Below are 19,538 nucleotides of genomic sequence, written 5' to 3'. Positions count from 1 at the left end.
ATACTTAAATTTATCATGTTACAAAAATACATTATTATATAACAATTGTCAATATAATTTTTAAGTAATTGGATAAGCCAATAGTTGGTTGTTGTTTTTTTTTTTTTTTTTTTTGGAAAGTTCTAATTGCAATTGCAATTCTGTAAATTACTTTTCTGTACCGTTTGGTTTGCGTCTTATAATATTAATGATTGGATCGAGAGATGGCGCGCAAGGCCGTTTATTTAACTCGATTTGAATAACATTATTAAATAATCATAAACCTGTTTTTTAGCCGATTTAATTATTTTTATTTTGGATACACGCTAATTTATTGTCTTTCGCGTCAGTATTGTAATTTGCAAATACCGATTGTTGGTTTTGTATTGAAAATTCAGGTAGATAATTTTAAGGAAAAAGGGTTGTAACAGTCGTTGTGGTCAAGTGTTTATTAAGCATAGGGAAACAATTGCTATTTGACAAATGACTTTTTTTGAGTTTATGGGGTGGTCAGGATGTTAGAATGACAAATGATGTTGAGACAGGTCTCAGTGCGGTATCTTACGATTCCGACAGGACCACCTTTATACAACACGGGTACTACACAACCGCTACTATTAATATTTTTCAGTCAGATTCTATTAAAATCAAAGTGACAGCGAAAACTAGTTGATCGTATCTAGCATAGATCTATTTGTTTAGAATCTAATTCGGAATTATTTATTCAAGGACGGGCACTAAAAGGCACTCACTTTTACTAAAATTTCCGACTAATGTGGTAGTAAAAGTAATAAGATGGATTATTTGATTAGATAGATAGATACGAGTCATTTTTTGTGGGAATATTAGCTTCTATATATTGTTCTTCGATTTTATCTAAAAATAATAATAGACACAGTCGCCATTTCGTGAATCACCTTTGTGTCTAGAAACAAGCCGTTCTTTTATCTTTAAAAATCAATTGCTTAGACAGATTTTACAAGATATGTCAATTTTTATCTGGAACGCCTAAAATGTTTACACTAGAAGAAACACTTATTTTCGTTAAGACATTATTATAAAGATGCATTGAACACGAAACACAATTTGTGACACGAAAATCATCTTATCTTATCATGAAGTCACACCATAGTGATCACAGTGTTACTTGAAACATTTTTTTCTTCTTATTTGTATTAAAATTGTGTCAATTTGAAACACTGATCCCTGTGATCTCAAAATGATATTTTCGTATGTCTGTGCAAAGATAAGAAGGTTATCGTGTTAAGGTTGAATTAGATTTATTCTGACGTCATTTACCTACTATACGAATTGTTTAAGACAGGCAAGGGACAGCGTCAAAAAAATAATGGTTATTATTATTATTATACATACATATTTACCTTTTGCGTTATTTGAATGATGTAATATTAAAAGGTACCTAAATTTGAAAGAATAACGGTGTAACAAAAGCCGACCTGTTTAACAGCGGGAGTTTTTAAAATGGTGGAACTACAATTAACTAACTGTAATTAAGGAACGGTGTGGTTTTTCATTAAATTAATTGTTACCATACAATTTGAGATAATTTTTAACGTGAAATATCAAGAGAGTTTACTGCAAACAACCGGTTATTGTTCGTCTATATGATCGTTTATTACTGTCATTTGAAAGTCTTATTTACTCTTTACGGATTATTTATTATTAAAGACTATAAATGTCGTAATGAAATTTATATCTAGAAATGTCCGCATTACTATTACATAAACGACAATGAATTTGAATGACAAATCTGAAATTAACTTTGTTAATTGTAGGTATATCGTATCATGTCGATATTATCGTAGTAATCATAAACTTTATTTAAAAATCAAATTTATTGTTAAAGAATTTACTGAAAGGTGCTGTCATACAATTACTAATATTGATAAATTAATAAAACCCACTAAAATAGGAAAAAGTTATTTGAATTCGTTATTCTTTGTGAACTTTTTAGGACAACACTAAATAATAAGTGAATATTTGATCACTGATTTATTTCTGTTTACGGCGATCAATTTTTTTTTATCATCGAAAATGTTTTGTTATTTATAAGTATAACCGTTCCCACTTATCTAATAATACCCAGGAGAAGATACGTAAAAACCTATAGTTCTTCATTTCTTTGACTAGTGTAAGTTTTTACAACTTCTCCGAAGAATTGTTGTTTTTTTAACACATTTATATTTGAAATAAAATGAATAGAAGTTGGTGTTATTCTGTTGTATTTTTTAAAACACCTAAACGAAAAGTACATGACGAGAGGGTTATTTCTTATTTTTTTTGCTGTAACCCATTATACATATTGCAACAATTTTTCGAGAAAAATCATTTCCCAAACGATGGGACATGTTTTGTTATCGTTTACCAACCGAATAGGCGCATGTTTAGAAGCCGATGGTAGACATTTTAAACACCTTTTACGTTCACTTAACTTGTTAATTTATTTGTTGAATTTTGATTAAATATAGGTTAACTGTCAATCTGACATTTCTGGCAACTTACTTTGATTTCTAATTTAAAAGAAATAACATTTAATTTATCTGTTAATGATATTGGTATTGTTGGTTGCGTCAAAAAAAATTCAGAAATAACCCTCTCGTGAATAATTCTGTATATTTTTATTGATTTGTTTACTTTAGATTCTGTTTGTTTTCATCGAGAGATGCAATTTTTTATTCGGATTTTAATTCTTTACTCAATTTTGATTGATACAGAAAGCACCAACTCTACATATTTTGATTTAAATGTTATAAATTAATAAATAAAAAAGGCCGGATTCGTACATAAATTCGTGAATTGTACCTAACATTATTAGTATTAGATCATTCAAGTGTTTATCTCTAAATTGGAAAAAAAAAACCAAATGTCTAATTTTCTAATCATGTTTTGAAGTTGCCTACAGCTATTTCGTTCTTTGCAAAATACCGAATATGTAAGTAATTACAAGAAAATTAATGAATACTTGAAAAAATTGATTTTGTTCGATCTTATTTTGATTTAAAAGTTTTTCCATGGAATAATATAAATAGCCGGGAAGATATAGGACTTAGAATTTTATTTTGATCTATGTTAGTTAAAATAGAGATAAGACATCATGCTTTCACTACCTGATGCTTATCACCTAAGTACTAGCAAGATCAGTTTAAGCGAACGCCCAATTTACAAAAAAATAGTGCTTCCTATTTTTATTGTTTTATTTCTTTTTTTTTTTAAGAGTCAACGTCTATGCCCATTGTAGTACAAAGGCATTGAAAAATTACAGCTTTCAATTTTGTTTTATAAACTTGGATTTTCGATTTTGACTTTTATAAATCTACATACTATGTTGGAATTCGTAGTTTTGTATGAATTTTCAGTGTATTTGCTTTCTTTTTTCCATTTGTAGGCGGTCTTAACGTAAACCTAAGTTATTTTTACTAGAACTTTCTAGAATAAAGCTGGTTTCAGAATAAACAGAAAGAGTTGTGTTTTTTCGCAGGGGTGATACAAACATGAAAACGCGCAAATTCAGTTTTTGTGTTTATATTTTTTTGGTAATTTTATTGCTTTGAAGAAATTTATTATGACAAATGTCTTAATTTTTATAAAACATTTAAATCAAGAAAAATATTATATTGTTGCAATAATTTTTGTAGATTTTTAATACAGACCTAGTTCTAAAAAAATCTTTTTAATCTTGCAGGTATTGCAGGTAGGTATTGGAATTCAATTTTAGTGTTATGGAAATAAGTATTAAAATTCCTTAGTTGTAAGATTTTTAAAACTTAAGACTATTTTTTTTTTTTAAGTATAGAACGTTTTCGCTATCTGGCAGTAATAAATGAAAACGTTATTTTAGCAAGGTATTTTGTGATTGTTTGGCGTTCTGAAGTGGGTTTCGTGGTGGCCATGATGGACTAATAATTAATTTAAGATGTAGTATGAGGTTAAAAAATGAAAAGACAAGGAGAGGAGATGAGTGGTCCGGAGGTTAGCAGACGGCAAGAAATGAAGCATGACGGCTTGACAAAAGAACCCGCCGACATAATCAATGCTGACCAATCAGCGGCCACATTTGAACAGCACGATCAGACTGGGGCTGTCGGGCTGTCGAAGCTCCGTAACCACGACTTGAGCTTATTGGGACTCGGCGCCGCGCCGTTCAGCGCACTACCACCATTGTATATCGCTATCGAACATGTTAACAATTCCTTCGTTTATCGTTCGCTATAATCGATGCTAATTTTTATCGGGGAAATAACGAAAAAATATTTCAGAATATTGTCAATTTTCGCTCAGGCAGGCATTTGGTAAAATAAATTTTATTGAGGCGTTATACCACTTCCTTATTTGAAAATGTTGAGCAACATTTATTACGTGGCCGGACCAAAATTGGCGCACAATAAGAAAAAACTAGTATTATTTATTGACTTAAAAAACATGGTAAAAAAAGAACAAATTTCAAAAGGAAAACAAGTGGGATTGCTCCCGCCATTTGTATATCTGTTTCCATGGTCATTGAAAGCAATTAATTTATTGGTTTGAAGATTTATATTGTATTATTTAATGGAGTTTGGATAATATTAACGCCTTGTTGAACGTAATTGCCGTTTTTCCTCCGGCAATTATCCAAATCGTCTTATTTTTGACAGATTCCAAGAAGGATGAAAAGCGAAAATGTTTTATTCCCTTTGACAATGCCTCAATTTTGACAAGATCGTTAAGTTGACTCCAATTATCGTTTTTGACTAACAATTTATTTCCGTTTTATTTTACGTTTCGAGTAAACTGATTTAATTGAATATGTAATCGAAATGTAAGAACGGCAGATGCTTTAAAACGGGATGAAAGTACTTAATGAATACATTAAATATCATTCTAGTAATACATTTAAAGCATGTTTCATGGTTGCATGATCGGCATTTTAAGACACTTATATCGATATGATATGTCATCAGCTTCATTTAAAACTTTTATGTTCTTTCATTAACTTTGCTACGACCCACTTTGCCAAATCGACACTTTTTTGTATAGGTATAGGTACTCAAAATTAACGTCTACATCATCGTGCTTTTTATTTTTACACTCTTAACAAAATTTGTAGTGAGGAATAAAATTCAAATATGAAGTGTGTTATATGTTTTTTTTTTGTTTGTATAATGTTAAACACATTTTCTTTGCTATTAGCAGCTAAATAATAAGTACTTATAAGTACAATTCGGTTTGTCTACACCAAATATTATTGTTTTTTTATGGTCGTGCGAAATTGAAAAATATATTTCCAGTGTTCTCAATTATTGTATTTTTTCTAACAAGTCATTTATTAAAATCAGTTTTTAATCGAAGAACGATGAAAGTAAATAGTTTAAACTTATATAACTCAAGTGCAACCTTATACAAGATTTGAAAAGCCGTTCATTGTAAAATAGGTATGCGGTATAATAAATAAATAGGAGTAAACTATTTTATTGTTAAATCTCTATTGTCACTCTTATACACTGACCGGCATAATTATCGCATCACTTAAATTTTAAGATTTAAAATGGCATTTATTTTCTTTAAGCATCATTATTTCAATTAAAAATCACTTTTCTCATGTGATCCGATAATTTTTTCGGTCAGTGTATAATAAATTTGTTACTACTCGTACTATAACCCCAAATCTTTTATTTTTAACGGTGACATCCGTGTAGAGTTTCTTTTACCTGTTTAAATGAAGGTTCGAAAATCGGGATGGGATTAAGTCATTAGTAAGGATAAACGGCTTAAGTGAAAGTAGGACCGCTACGGATAAACTTTTTCCTAAAATTTTCCGAAACGCATATAAGGTTCAACAAAAAAAATCTATAGTTCAAAAACAACAAAAAATTTGTAAATTATCAAATTGGTCTGCTAAAAGACGGAATCTTAAGTAACTTTGAATTTGTCAAAGTTTTGGGAAATTATTTTTAAGTGTAAGTGTAAGAATTTTTTTTATTTGCATAATTATGTACTTACATGATACTGTATTTATTATTATATCGACATATTCAGATGTAATTAGTTACCAATAAATGCACCTATAGACACAAATTTTGTTTTATTTTATATTTGCCTTTGTGAACATTTTTTTTTAATTTTTGAATTTAAATTATACAGAACTCGCGCTAAAGAGAAAAACGCCATAAAAGGTTAGATACCAGGAACATGGAAAAAATGTTAAAAAAATTTTATCTATAAAAATTTCGAAGTTATGAGAGTTTAAATTTTGCACTTTGACTATTTATTTCTGTTGCGAAAAAATTTTCCAAGTTTTTTTGCTACAGGCTATTAGAAGAGGAAACAAGGAAGCTGTATCCTAAATTGTAACTCGGTTCAATGTTATTTGTGGTTTTTATAGGCAAAATTTTTATATCTTTACTAAATAATTGTAAAAAACATATACAAGAACATCAGTATCATTAAATAGAAATAAAAAAAATGTCAAATGTCCAAAAATAATTGTCAAATTTTTTTGATAGATAGAATTTTTTATACATTTTTTCCATGTTCCTGGTATCTTATCTAACTTGAAAATTTTCTCTGGGGCGCGAGTTCTGGCGCACCCTGTATTGTTCGAGTTTTCTTCGTTTACCATTTCTGTAATGTATAAAAAAAATTCACGGCGCTAATTCGACTAATCTGGCTACCTGGCACTGGGACTCTATTCGGCAATCTTAACAAAATCTTGAAGTTGATGAAAATCATAAAGTTAAAAACTAAAATAAAAATCAAAGCAAATGTATAAAATTAGGTATTTACTCCGATGCAGGCGGAAGCCCTGATGGCTACTTCTTTGTTTAAAATTCTCCACCAATTTTTAACACTAAAAAAAAAATATTGTCGGGACGAAATGGTTTTATAAATCTATGTATATATGATTTTGTTATAGAAATAAATTTATTTTTGAGTTCCTTATGTATAGTTGTCAGCTGGCAGCGTGTATTTATGTTTATTGGTAAAACATATGGCATGTCAATTTCGGTTAACCCGAAGGGATTGTATTAATGAAATTTGTTTTGGGTATTTGATCAATATTGGATTAGAGGTGTTATTGGCTGATCAGCGATTAGGGGTTGAGTTTCGTCTTGAATGTCGTCATCAATTAATTTGGTATTTGTCGTGAACGTGGAAGTAAATAGAAATGGAATGCGCTATTGAAAAGAGCCGATCGATTTGAAGGAAAGCTATGATGAATGTGGTGAGTGTCATGAACTATTCACAAATGTGCTCCGAAGCAAGTCTTAACCTTTAGCAGCGTCTACAATGGCCATTTCTAATAGTTTATAACAATCTCATTATTCATACAGCGTGAACGCACGATCGGTTTCATATCGTCGCTAAATTAGAATCGATTAAGAGAGTATATCTATCTATAGCAGGAGGTCAGGTCCCGATGGATCCGCCCGTTTTGCGGCTTTCTCGAACAGGGAGACCGTTCTCTTCTATCGGCTTATATCTTATATCATTAGCGGTATCCTAGCAGGGCGCTTTCAGACAGAGACGGACTAAGAATCGTGTCCGAATCGCATTTCTCACTCAGTCACTCACTAAGCTTTCTTTAAACGCTTCTCTCCCACAGTCAAAAATTTTCATCAGTTTATTCCCAAACGAACATTGAACGGTATTGCCCAATTTTGATGCTTGGATTTCTCCTGAGGCGAGGCCGTCCCTGTATTGTTATCTGTAAATGCTCTATGTATGCATGTATGCATCAGTCCTGTGGCGACAGATGATAAATGATACTTCTTAATAGGAATCCAGTTCCCTGTGAATTGCTATATCGACCATCTTCATTGGTTAAAAGCCTAAGCGGCCCTTCTCTTCTAACTTTAATCAAGCAAACACCAATCGTTTCATTTAATAAAACTATCCCACAACTCCATGCTTCATCTTTTGTAATTAACTTTTACCAATACCAACCCAACTTAATAATCGAAAACAACTTTAATTGCGGTTTTACCATACAAAAACTTTGAAATTATTTCATACACATGCAAGGACTACAAGATAAAAGATAACACTTTTGTCACGCTAAACCCGTGATTAATCGTTCTGTTATTGTAATAATATTACAATTACTGCATTGATTGACATTTAATTTTAATTCTCCGTCGGAATATGTAGGTATTATACCAATTTTCAGGTGTGGTTTATTTTCCATACCCGCCAATGTTTGCAAATAATTTCACTTTAACGGCAAAAAATGTCCAGTTATTGAATTTGTATTATTCTAATAAAAAAACACAATTTAGGTATCCTGACACACCAAACTTTTATTTTTAACACAACGCGTTTCAACCACAAAGTGATCATCCTCAGGTGAGAATAAAACTCATGTTTATTTAACACAGTTATTTTTGTTACAAATACCTAAAATACGCAGTTTCTGTGAACGAAGTAGAATATGAAATAGCAGATGAGTCCACAAAAACGTTTTAGGTGTAACAAACAAAATTTTTTGGTGTTCGAATTAATCACTATGCCACCATAGTAACCAGATTGCCTTTTTCGTCCGCAAAACTATATTTTAGGTACTAGTATATTTAAAATAGCTATTTTGCGTGCTATTTTATTTTATTATGTCCGAAAAGGACTTATTTTCGATTAATACACTTCAATTTTATGTTTTGATGTTATTCAATTTTTTTTGCGTATGGCAGTGAGACTTTAAAAATTAAATTTGGAAATTTTTTTATTAACTAATTGGAATATTTTCTATTTAGGTACATGATTCTTTTTAGTGGTAATTCTGAAAATAAAATAATGCAAAAGTTGATAAATTTTGAATAATTAACATTTTAATATTGAAATTTGGGAATTCAGGTAATTTATGGCCAGGTTTAGGATTATGTGCTGCTAATGAATTAATGATACTAATAATCTTGTTTATGTTTTTTTATAAATATTTAGTAATGGTACAATAATTTTGACAATAAAAGCCACAAATAACATTAAACAGAGTTACAATTTAGGATACAGCTTCTTTGTTTCCTCTTCTAATAGCCAGTAGCAAAATAACTTGGAAAATTATTTTTCCAACAGAAATAAATAGAGTATAACTTCGAAATTGTTATAGATAGATTTTTTTTAACATTTTTGCTATGTTCATGGATAGTACCTTACATGGCATTTTTCTCTGGGGCGCGAGTTCTGGGCGCATCCTGTATAACCTGGGTAGGTAGGTATGTGATAAATGTCATTGTGGTCATTTTTGATCACCAAACTCTTTTATAAATTATTCCAACTTTTAGATTTTCAATATTTAAAATGTTAATTACTCAAAATCTATCGACTCTTACATTATTCTTTTTTCACAATTACCACAAAAAAATCAAGGAATTTTATCATGTAGAAAATATTCCAGTTAATTGAAATTTGTTTTTCAATATTTGGTTTTTAGGGTCTCACTGCCATACACCAAAAATTTTGTACAATATCAAATCATCAGTTTGAATTGTATTTAATTCTCTATCGGTTACACTATCATAATTCTTTTTTAATTAATTAGAAATGTTTATTTTTGCACCGGCCCTAAAATTTGGGACACTCTTTACAATGTCCCCGGATATTTTTTGAAGATAGTTGCTTTTTAGTAATAAAATAAAAGTTTATTTAGTAATAATAATCTAAGCATGAAATTTTTTTATTTATAATATAAGAAGTGCTGAAAATATTTTTTTTGATTTGTGAAATGAACATAAGAAAAATTAAAAATCATAGTTGACCTATGATTTTGAAATTTGCTATAGGGGCTTAGATGTTGATTCTAAACGACTTACGGTAAACTAATTAAACTCTACAATAAAATAAGTTTTAGAGAATTTTTAAGACATATTTGATTTTTTTCAAACTAAAATTATGTTAGCTATTAATCTTTAACCAAGAGCAGGCCTGAACTCCAAAAAACGAAAATTTAAATCGAGCATTTTTTATTTTAACAGTTGTTTCACTGTCTATTATTTAGCATATACTATATAACTGTTGAATTTGCAATTCATTGGTGGTATGGTTATATACGATGTCAAAGATATCATCAACTACAGACGTAATGACAAAAATAAAACATTTCCATATTTATATAAAAATAACAAAAAAGGTATGACGCCTCTTCCAATTAAAACAACACGAATTGAACATTTGTTAAATTCTAAAGCAACGTTCTCCAATCAAATTGATTCCAAGTCAATGCGACACATGCGTGTGTTGCTCCGCGTGTTTGTGAATTAACAGGTCTAAAATTTCAACACTCGAGTTCGACAAATTATTGTTAGTTAGTTACAGTTACAATACAGTATCGTCTAATACAAAATTTAAAAGTAGAAAAAAAACACTATTTTTTATTGCGTTTTTCTCGAAAAAGTAATTTTTTATTAAACTTTTGATTTTGATTTTTCTTTAAATAAATTTTATGAATCTTGTACTAAACTATACAATAGAGTCAGTTCAATGGAAAATTGAACATTCAATGAATTTTTATCGTACTGTGGAGAATTTCACTTTTATGTCAACTTTAAAACTTGGTAATTTAAGTTAGATGTTTTGATGTTAAATGTTTTTTTAGAATTAGATTTTTGTTTTGAAAAAGTTGTAACACATAACACATAGTTTAGACAAATTAGGTAGGTAGATACGTGTTTGGAGTTGTAGGTATTTGATAAATTGAGACCTTAGGTCACTATTTATGTGTGTCTAAAAATATTTACCTATTACCACGATATTTTTTTCTGTTTCCAAAAATCAAAAATTCGTAAAATATTTTTAATGTAATAGCACCCGTAAAAGAAATAATATAGTAGTAGCTATCACAAAAAAATTGATAGAAGAAAGCAAAATAATAAAAAAAAATTCTTAATGACCTAAAAAAAAACAAAAAATCGAACAATCCATTACTTTTCAGCTTTTGACAGGTATAATAGTCATACATGTGGAAAATAAAAACAGATATGGATTTTCACGTGTTGCAGATTCTAAAAATAGTTTTGCGTTATCTGAAATTACGCTACTGATTAAAGACAAAGTGAAGAGTGCCTACCTCTGCAAAAGAATGTATAATTTCCATAAATACCTACCTATCTGAGATAGTGAAAGGGAACGACGAAATTTGTTATCTTTAAAATAATGTGGAATGGAAGAGATTTAGTTTTAATCATCAAATAGAGCAACGAATACGAATTAAATCCGGGGCGGCGAGTTATCACATTAGAAAACAATGTATCTAACAATACAATAGCAAATAGGATTGTTTATTCAAATAACTTTGTTTTGTCTAAGACACCAGTAATGAATTGTTTGACTAATTCTTTTTAATTATTTTATCGGTATGTAAGATTGCATGTCAAGATTATATTCTTTTGTAATTATAGCATTCCGCCTAGTTGGAGTTTATTATAATTCGGTTTTATTTTTGTTTAACTTCAATTAACCGGCCTGAAATATTTTGATGAATATGTAGGTAATGAGTTTGGGATTTTTTGAAACCACCCTCTTGAGGTGGACAGGTAACTGACAGTTATATTGTCGCATAAAAGGGTTTCACCGAAACCACTGTGAAATTTCGCATTTACCATTGTGCAGTTATCGTACCAAGACTACATGATGAATGGGTACTCGAAAGTTAATATAACTTTCTTGTAAGTGATAATTCGTTATCACAGATAATTTTATTTTTATTATTTTTTGACTAACAATAAAATCTTCATTTTTTCGCTACGCAAAAAGCGTCACACTTATTTTGCCAATACTTACCGTTTTAATTGAGCGGTTGCAATTCCAGTCTCGATGTAATTGTTTCTATTCAAAAATAAAAACAATGTCGCGTTTGTGAAAGAATTTTTTAGGACGTTGTTCCTCATAAAGTGTAAAATGTTTTGTGGTTATTTCCTCTTGTGCAATAGACCTAAACCGTCACAGATCATTCGAGCTTAAAAAGTTCCTTACAAAACGGAAATCTAACAAAATTTTATTAGGTCGCCTTTTTATTCTAAAAATATTAAGCGTTTAATAGTTTTTTCGCGCTTTGGTTATTCCTAACCACTTCGATTACTTTCTGTAATCGACTGATTGAGTAAAGTGTTATTTTTAAACACCGCAATTGAGTTTCCGGTCCAAAAATCGCCACTCCACTAACTCAAAAATATAATATCAATTTTTTGTTTTTGCAATTTTTTATAGGCATTATTTTTGGTTATTTCTATTAAACACTTAAACTGAACGTAAGTTAAAACTTGACAAATTTCTTTCAATTTAAATAATTTGATTGTAAGAAATTTTCTATAGCAGCAATTAATTTTTATTAATATTAAGCAAAAAGCACTGTGATACCATATGCATGTTGTACATAGTATAAGGTTAGATTTAACTTAAATAATATACCCGCATATACTTAAAGTGAAAAGTAAGAGAGAACTTATACGAGTACAATTTTATATATTTTTTAATATACAGGGTGTTCGTTTTTCAAGCTCCACAATGGGGATCTCAGTTATTATAAGAGATACGAGGTCGGTTAAATTAGGACAAAGTTGCGTATACCTAATTATGCTGAACAATAATCTGAATGAAAATTTAATGTGTCATTTTTAGTTTTTGAATTACTGGAAAAAAACGGAAATTTGTAATTTTCGTTTTTATTTTTTCAAGCGAAAACTAAAAGACCTACACGTTTTTAACTAGGACGTTCTTAAGGCACTTTTTTACCAAGAATCTAAATCTGTCATCGTATTTTTCAGGGTGCTCTTGGTATCAGATTTACAACACTCAATTTTGGATTTTCTTATGAACGCCATATTTGATTTCTGTATTTTTGAAAAGTGTTTTTGTTCCTGATTACAACGATGTATCACACGATATGATTAAATTTTACATGCTGATTAAAATTAAAAAAAAAAACGCGTTTTTTCAAAGAGTGCTTTGGAAAAATCGCCACCAATTTTAATTAATTAACAAACTAAATTTTAACAGTTCAATTAAATTTAGATATGGAAGTCACATTTCCGTCAAATCTACCTACTTAAAAACAAAGGTTTTGAAATAGGAAGAACGTGATAAACTAGAATTTACTCTTCGCAAAACGAAACAACGCAAAGTTATAAAAGATGCTCGAATGCACCAGCTTCAAAATTTAGTTTGTTAGTTAAAATTATTGGCATTTTTTCCAAAGCTAAACTAACATGCTAAAATGACTAAAATGCTCGAACAGGTCAATTTTGAAAAAAAATACACAATTTTCAACTTGATTTAAAATTCTACACTTTTTGGTGTTTAAGTAGACGTCATCGACTTTTTTTTTAATGAAACCTCTAATTTTTTTGCCAATTCAATAGATCTTTTAATTTTCGACATGACAACACCAAAATATTAAATATTCATAAAGTTTAAAAAAAAAAAACATCCAAAAAGTGATACAATATCAACAAAAAAAAAACACACAATTTGAAATCAAGTTGAGAATTTTGTATTTTTGAAAAAGAAAATTTACTTGTTTGAGCATTTTTGTCAAAACAAAATATTTTCAGTTTTAATAAATAACATTAGGTGTTCCATAATTTTGCCGTTCACTGTACCTATATTACATACGTGTTTATTATATTTAAACGTTAAAAAAATGTAGCTGAGTAATAAAAAATAATATTTATTAGTTGGTCAAAATTATTCTTAATTTTTTTTTTTTCTATAATAGACTAAAAGTCGTAGTTTTTTATGACTATGTATAAAAGGAAGAAATAAAGAAAGTAATACGATATTGAATTATTTATATTGTTGAGTATTTTATTCAGGGTTGTTCTAAGATGACGAGCTTGACCAAGTAAAAATACAACTCAAAATACAATTTACTAAGCACATATTGTTTTTTGGTATTGGAAAATTAAATTAAGTAGATTGAAAGGTGTAATCACATTTTTTCGTTCGTTTTAAAAATGTGTTTAAAAGATGAGAGAACGAACGTTAAACTGTTAAAATGTTGATAATCTAATTTTTTGTTCTAAATAAAAAAAGTTGAGCGTAAAAGGAATTCTTTTTTAATTCTTCATCAAATCAAATAATATGAAGTTAACATCGTCTTAGTTAAAGAGATAATTTTTTACTTCTATTTTGTATAAGGTTTTATGTTTCTCATAATATTCTTTAATTTTCGTATTAAGACAAATTCCTTTTTGTTTAAAACGTATCAGTATGCATAAATAATAAATATAAACAAATTGGTACAGGTCAAAATTGTTATGTTTTAAAGAAGTGATCACGTTGTAAGTCTTTGATTTGTAATATAAATGAGTGTTAGGATTTGATTAAAATTTCTAAGAATTTAGGGAAGCGATTATTGATTAAATAATAATATAAATAAAAGATTAATATTAATTGCTAATGTCAAGTTGAAATATAAATATATTCGATTTAAATAAACTAGTTTGCTCATCTCCATCTCCGGAAAGCAAATCCGTCGAAAATTTCCAAACTTATTCAATTTAGCGAGTGGCAAAGTTTCTTCGAGATTGACGCACGTGAAGAAAAAAGTAATTATGATTGTTTGATAGAGGAGCCCCTTCGAAAAAAAATCGTTGCCGGTTATATGATTAAGCTGGGAGGAGCATAAAAGACAATGGGTGTTGGTTAAGTTAACAGTAGGGTAACAGGGAAACGAGAACCACACCTTGGTCTCCCGCTTGGTTGAACCATCGGTTGTAGTTTCGGCCGCCATCTTGTCGACCCGCTGATACCTACCTATGACGCTTGACGCTCCTTTTACTTTTTCATCGTGTAACCCATGCCGGGCTTTAATTTTGTCCGTATATTAAAACAGGTGTTGTTTTGTTTCGTACGTCAACGAATATGTCGTTGATTAATCGAAAATATCATTAATTGTATAACGGCTTCGGCTCGTTTACAAAATAGCATACAACCGAGGAATATCCTTAACTTATCTAAACATTACGCAAGTTTATTTAAATCACTTCTTTTATCTCCAGTTACACAATATTTTGGTACTTTTAATTGTATTTGCTTTAATTTATTTATTGTAAGTATTTGCTTTGGTAAGTCAGTTTTGATCTATTTTACAATTATCTGTCAAGTTGGTACTTTTCTAAAAAAATTATTTTAAGTACATATATCTATCTAGTAGCGACGTTATTATTTTATCTCTGAGTACATATACAAGATAATAACAATATCAATTTAGTGTTGCCTTTACGTAAAATTACGCCATAAATGAGAAGTTTGTTGTAAAACACGTGTGACTTTTTACGCTTTTTGTTCTACTAGGATATGGATCTGATTGAAGTCCTGTGGAAGCAAGACGTAGACTTGGGTTTTTCCTTGGATGTGGCAAATGGGAAAACGGACAAACCGGATGCAGATTTGCAAAATGGCTCACCATCTTCATCAATTTCTATGGAAAATGACGAGATTGAAAAATTGAAAACTCTGAAAGCCATCAACGACGACAACATTAAAGTCAGTTTAAGTAAATTATTTGGTTTGTACCTATTTAATTTTTTTCAATCTCACAGGAGGAGCCCGAAAATGACTTAGCCGATCCTTGGAAAGGTTTCAACTACACCATAGACACCGAAACAGGTTAGTTGAAAAATTGGTTTAATTTACGCCCATGTGCATTTAGATTATTTTATTTTGTATAATGTTCGGAATTATCAATTACGAGATTTTACGGTTGATATTTTGAGCAGCTGGTTTGTTACGCTTTGACGTAGCTAATTTGAATAAATTGATATAGTGGTTGATTTGATCACCGAAATTGTGGAATTGCTACACAGTAAAAAAATCCAGTGTTACATATTTACAATATGCAACTCTATTTAGAGTATTATATGCGTTGTGGTGAAAAATTAACAAGTGTTAACTCGAAAAAAGTGTTGCTTAAAGTTAATTCTAACTTAACATGGTGCAAATTGTAGTGTTACAATAATACTCTATTTAGTGTTGAATTTAGAGTTAATATGATTTTTAATCTATTTATAGTTTTTTCTTATCTGAATTACACGGGAATTTAAGGTACAAAAAATGATATAAATCTAAAACATTTATTTAATTAGTAGGTACATGTTATTATAAAATAAAAAGTCAATTAACTATAAAACATGATACCTATTGGTATTTAAGTTTTAACAAACAAGATGTACCTATACTTTGGAACCTAAAACTTTTCATTACAAGAATAGAAAATAAAAAATATATTCTAAAAAGGTCATTCTTTCATGATCTGCGCCGTTTTTTTTTTATATTATCACTAATTAGACTTTAAATGGGATTGGCAACATTTTAGTTTTCTACATTTCTAAAACATTTCGGCATATTCTTTAGTAGTCATAGGATCGTCTAATAAGTACCTAGTCATGATCACTCTGCAACAGTCATAAATAAAAATTCTATAAGATTTAGGAAAATGTGTTCAATTTAAAAGTACCTACCTACTTTTTATCTACCTAAGTTTTTTGACACGCGAGACAAGGAACACGTTCTTGTAGATTTACTATTAACAAGAAACTTATTATAATGAAACACTAGTATGGAATGAACAATAATACAAACGCAATGTTTGTTTTATTAAATTCAACATTAAATAGAGTTACAATAGACTTTTAGAGTTTAAAATACACGAAAATTTTTTCTGCTTAAATTTTACTAATTTTAAAGTTTCCAGAGCAACTGCTGCAACTCAAACACTTTTTCAAATAACAGTGTATTTTTTGAGTAAAATGAACACTCCTGAGTTAATTTAATTTCACTGTAAGAGTTACACTGTCCATTTTACACTATTTACTGATTAACACGTAAAATCAAAATCACTTGATTTTTTGGTGTGCAAAATTATTTAAAAAAACAATCAATTGAAAGGTTTTAAATATAAATAAATGGAGTATAGGAGTAATAGGAGAGGAGAATAATAAGTTAGTAAATGTATCTCCCTTCTAGGAGAACCCTTGCTCTTAATGTAAGAACACTCCGCTTCATGCTGCTCAGATTGATGGAAAGCATCGTTCGCTACAGCCAGATTAATAACTTAACAATGGAAGTTAGATTCCTTGCTCTCTGTCTAAAATATTCCAACTATAGCTTACTTTTATGAGTAATGATCGTCGTCTGACAGTTGAACCCGGACCGTGATGATGTCGGCAAAATTTTTCTATTCTTTGGGGATCCTTTGTTAATTACACAAAACTTTTCATGTACGATTTTATGACAATATTTTACTACTTCCAAACGTTATAATTTGAAAACTCAACGTTAGGGTGGGCCTTCTTGGAAATATTCGAATTTCGAGTTTAAATTTGAAGAGTCATTCTTGTACGTTGGATCGAATAAAACCGGGGCTACAGCCGACTTCTTTTTCACTTCCAGCACCTGTCTTTAAATTAACTAATTTAAAATTTTATTCTACGATTACTATTTATAGACAGGGGAAAAATCGTCTGTTCCAGGACAGTAAAATAATTAAAACAAGGTACTGTCAGGAGCTCGAATTTTTGATCAGTTTTTGATAGATTAGTTGCGGAGTGATTATACCTACGTACTTAGTTTAGGTATAATGAAATCAAAATAGTGAAATATTACAAGGGTCAATTTAGGACATAGGTTAGGTCAGATTACAGACAGGTACACTCACAAATATTGACAAATGGTCCATCTGTCATTCGACAATGATCGATCTCCATTTAGACTGAGATTTTAACTATTGATACTTTGGAAAAAAATATCATTGTTTTAGTCTGATTGAATTAGTTAACAATTTAGGTACATTATATAAACAGATAATAGTATAGATGAAAGTGATTTTTGATGGTGAATACACCTGTTGCAAGTATGAGTCGACGGTCAAATTAGCATATCGAATAGCCAATGAGCTCTTGCATCAATGATGTAGTTAGCTTTACGAGTGTTACAATTAGAAAAGAGTCTTTGTTGGACACTCGGCACAAATGTTAGCCACTTTAGATGAGATGCTTGCAAGTTGTCATGACTCCAGACTTTGGTGTTTTCCTTGTGCATGACGCCACGCTTCTTAGGTGATACAACAAACAATGTAAGCACAATTCATTCAGTGGCCAATGCTGGGGACAGACCTTACTAGACACTATGCAGACTAAAATGACTAGGTGTTTTACAGGAATTTACAACCTGACTACTTTATTCAACCGGATTATGCCGTTTACACACAGACTAGGTCAAAATTTAGCACCATCATACAACTCACCACGGAGAACCACCATTATTTGTACATAGCAATAATAAGCTTATGCTTTTCGAACGAAATCTATGTATACTTATATGTATATATGTATAAAAATCCAACATTAGAACAAAATTAGAAGAAAAAGAAAAAAAAAACTTTTACAGATAGTGTTTGTTACTAAATCAAGAGTAATTATCGTGAAGTGACAGAAATTTGAATATAAATGCAATTCAATTATATTGATATTTAATTATTACAAATTTAATAACGGGAATTGTGTGTTGGAGTGACCCCTCTTTGGTGTGTGATGTCTGTTAAATTAAAAAGTCAAAGGCTGTCATTAAGTGAATATCTCAGAAGAAATTCTTTGCTACCTTTTTAAGTGGATTACAGTCAGAGTCATCCTTTGTTAGGAATTTAAGATTACATTGTTACAACACTCGAGTAGGCCCAAGGTCTCTACATTTTCAGTTCTATTGTTAATAGTTCTTTGCCTCTTTTTATATAAAACAATAAATTAATGGCATTTAGATTAATGTTTAAATTTGAAAATGACAACAAAAACTGCGAGTTTTAATAAAGGGCTTAAACAAAAATGGGTGCACATGCTATGAAAGAAAATACACCAGAAAATTAAGAAATTAATTTTTTATTGTTTGAACAAAAATTTAAGCCCTAATTTGTTCAACACCTTTTCAATGAATTCAGTATCTTTCTCTATGAACACTTAGCATGCACAATCCGTTTAGTCTAGCGTCTTCTATCGTATACCGGTAACATAGCCCAATAACGTAAAACTATTAAATTTTTAGGATTTTTTAATTTGGATTTTTTAATTTCGGCTCTCACGAGCCCACCCTGGTTATGCACTAATCCTGCTGCCGTAATAGACGCAAAGTGTGCTAAATCACAAATAAAGACTTTAGAGAAAATGACGATAAACTGTTTTTTTTTTGTACAATTGTCTAAATGTAATGGTTGCAAATAGGTCCGTCTGGTAGAAAGCTGCATTAGATACTATTGTTATTTATTTACAAAACTCATTTCTGAAGTAGTTTTTTTTTCAATTAATCAGCACGGTTACAAATTCAAACTTGAATGTCAGTGGACTTAGTGAAATTTTGATTATGAACAAGACTTCTTGTGAGGCATTTAAAGTGTTTAGTATATGTTGCATTTTGACCTTAAATATTATTTCAATTAGTACGAACATGTAGGTATTTTAGGTATATTTTCTTATTTTCTGACTTGGCGTATTTTACATCACATTTTTTTAATTCAACATGAGCACATTTTATTTGGAAATAATTAAAATTCATCTTAAGTTGCTGTGTACAGCTTTTTGTTAGAA

General features: G+C 29.8%; 1 protein-coding gene across 3 annotated transcripts in view; it reads left to right on the top strand.

The window, feature by feature from the left end:
- The window catches only part of LOC123006190 (segmentation protein cap'n'collar), a 43,314-nt gene that overhangs the window by 6,563 nt on the left and 17,213 nt on the right, over positions 1-19,538 (top strand). For all 3 annotated transcript variants that reach the window (XM_044400474.1, XM_044400475.1, XM_044400476.1), the window contains exons 2-3: positions 15,259-15,450; positions 15,507-15,573. In XM_044400474.1, the coding sequence (XP_044256409.1) occupies positions 15,259-15,450; positions 15,507-15,573 (259 nt within the window). The remainder of the gene's footprint in view (positions 1-15,258; positions 15,451-15,506; positions 15,574-19,538) is intronic.

Source organism: Tribolium madens, unplaced genomic scaffold (genome assembly GCF_015345945.1).
Source record: "Tribolium madens isolate multiple individuals breed KSU strain unplaced genomic scaffold, Tmad_KSU_1.1 Scaffold_2;HRSCAF=44;Tcas5.2_LGX, whole genome shotgun sequence".
Classification (NCBI taxonomy): domain Eukaryota; kingdom Metazoa; phylum Arthropoda; class Insecta; order Coleoptera; family Tenebrionidae; genus Tribolium; species Tribolium madens.
This window is presented reverse-complemented; position numbering and strand designations above follow the sequence as displayed.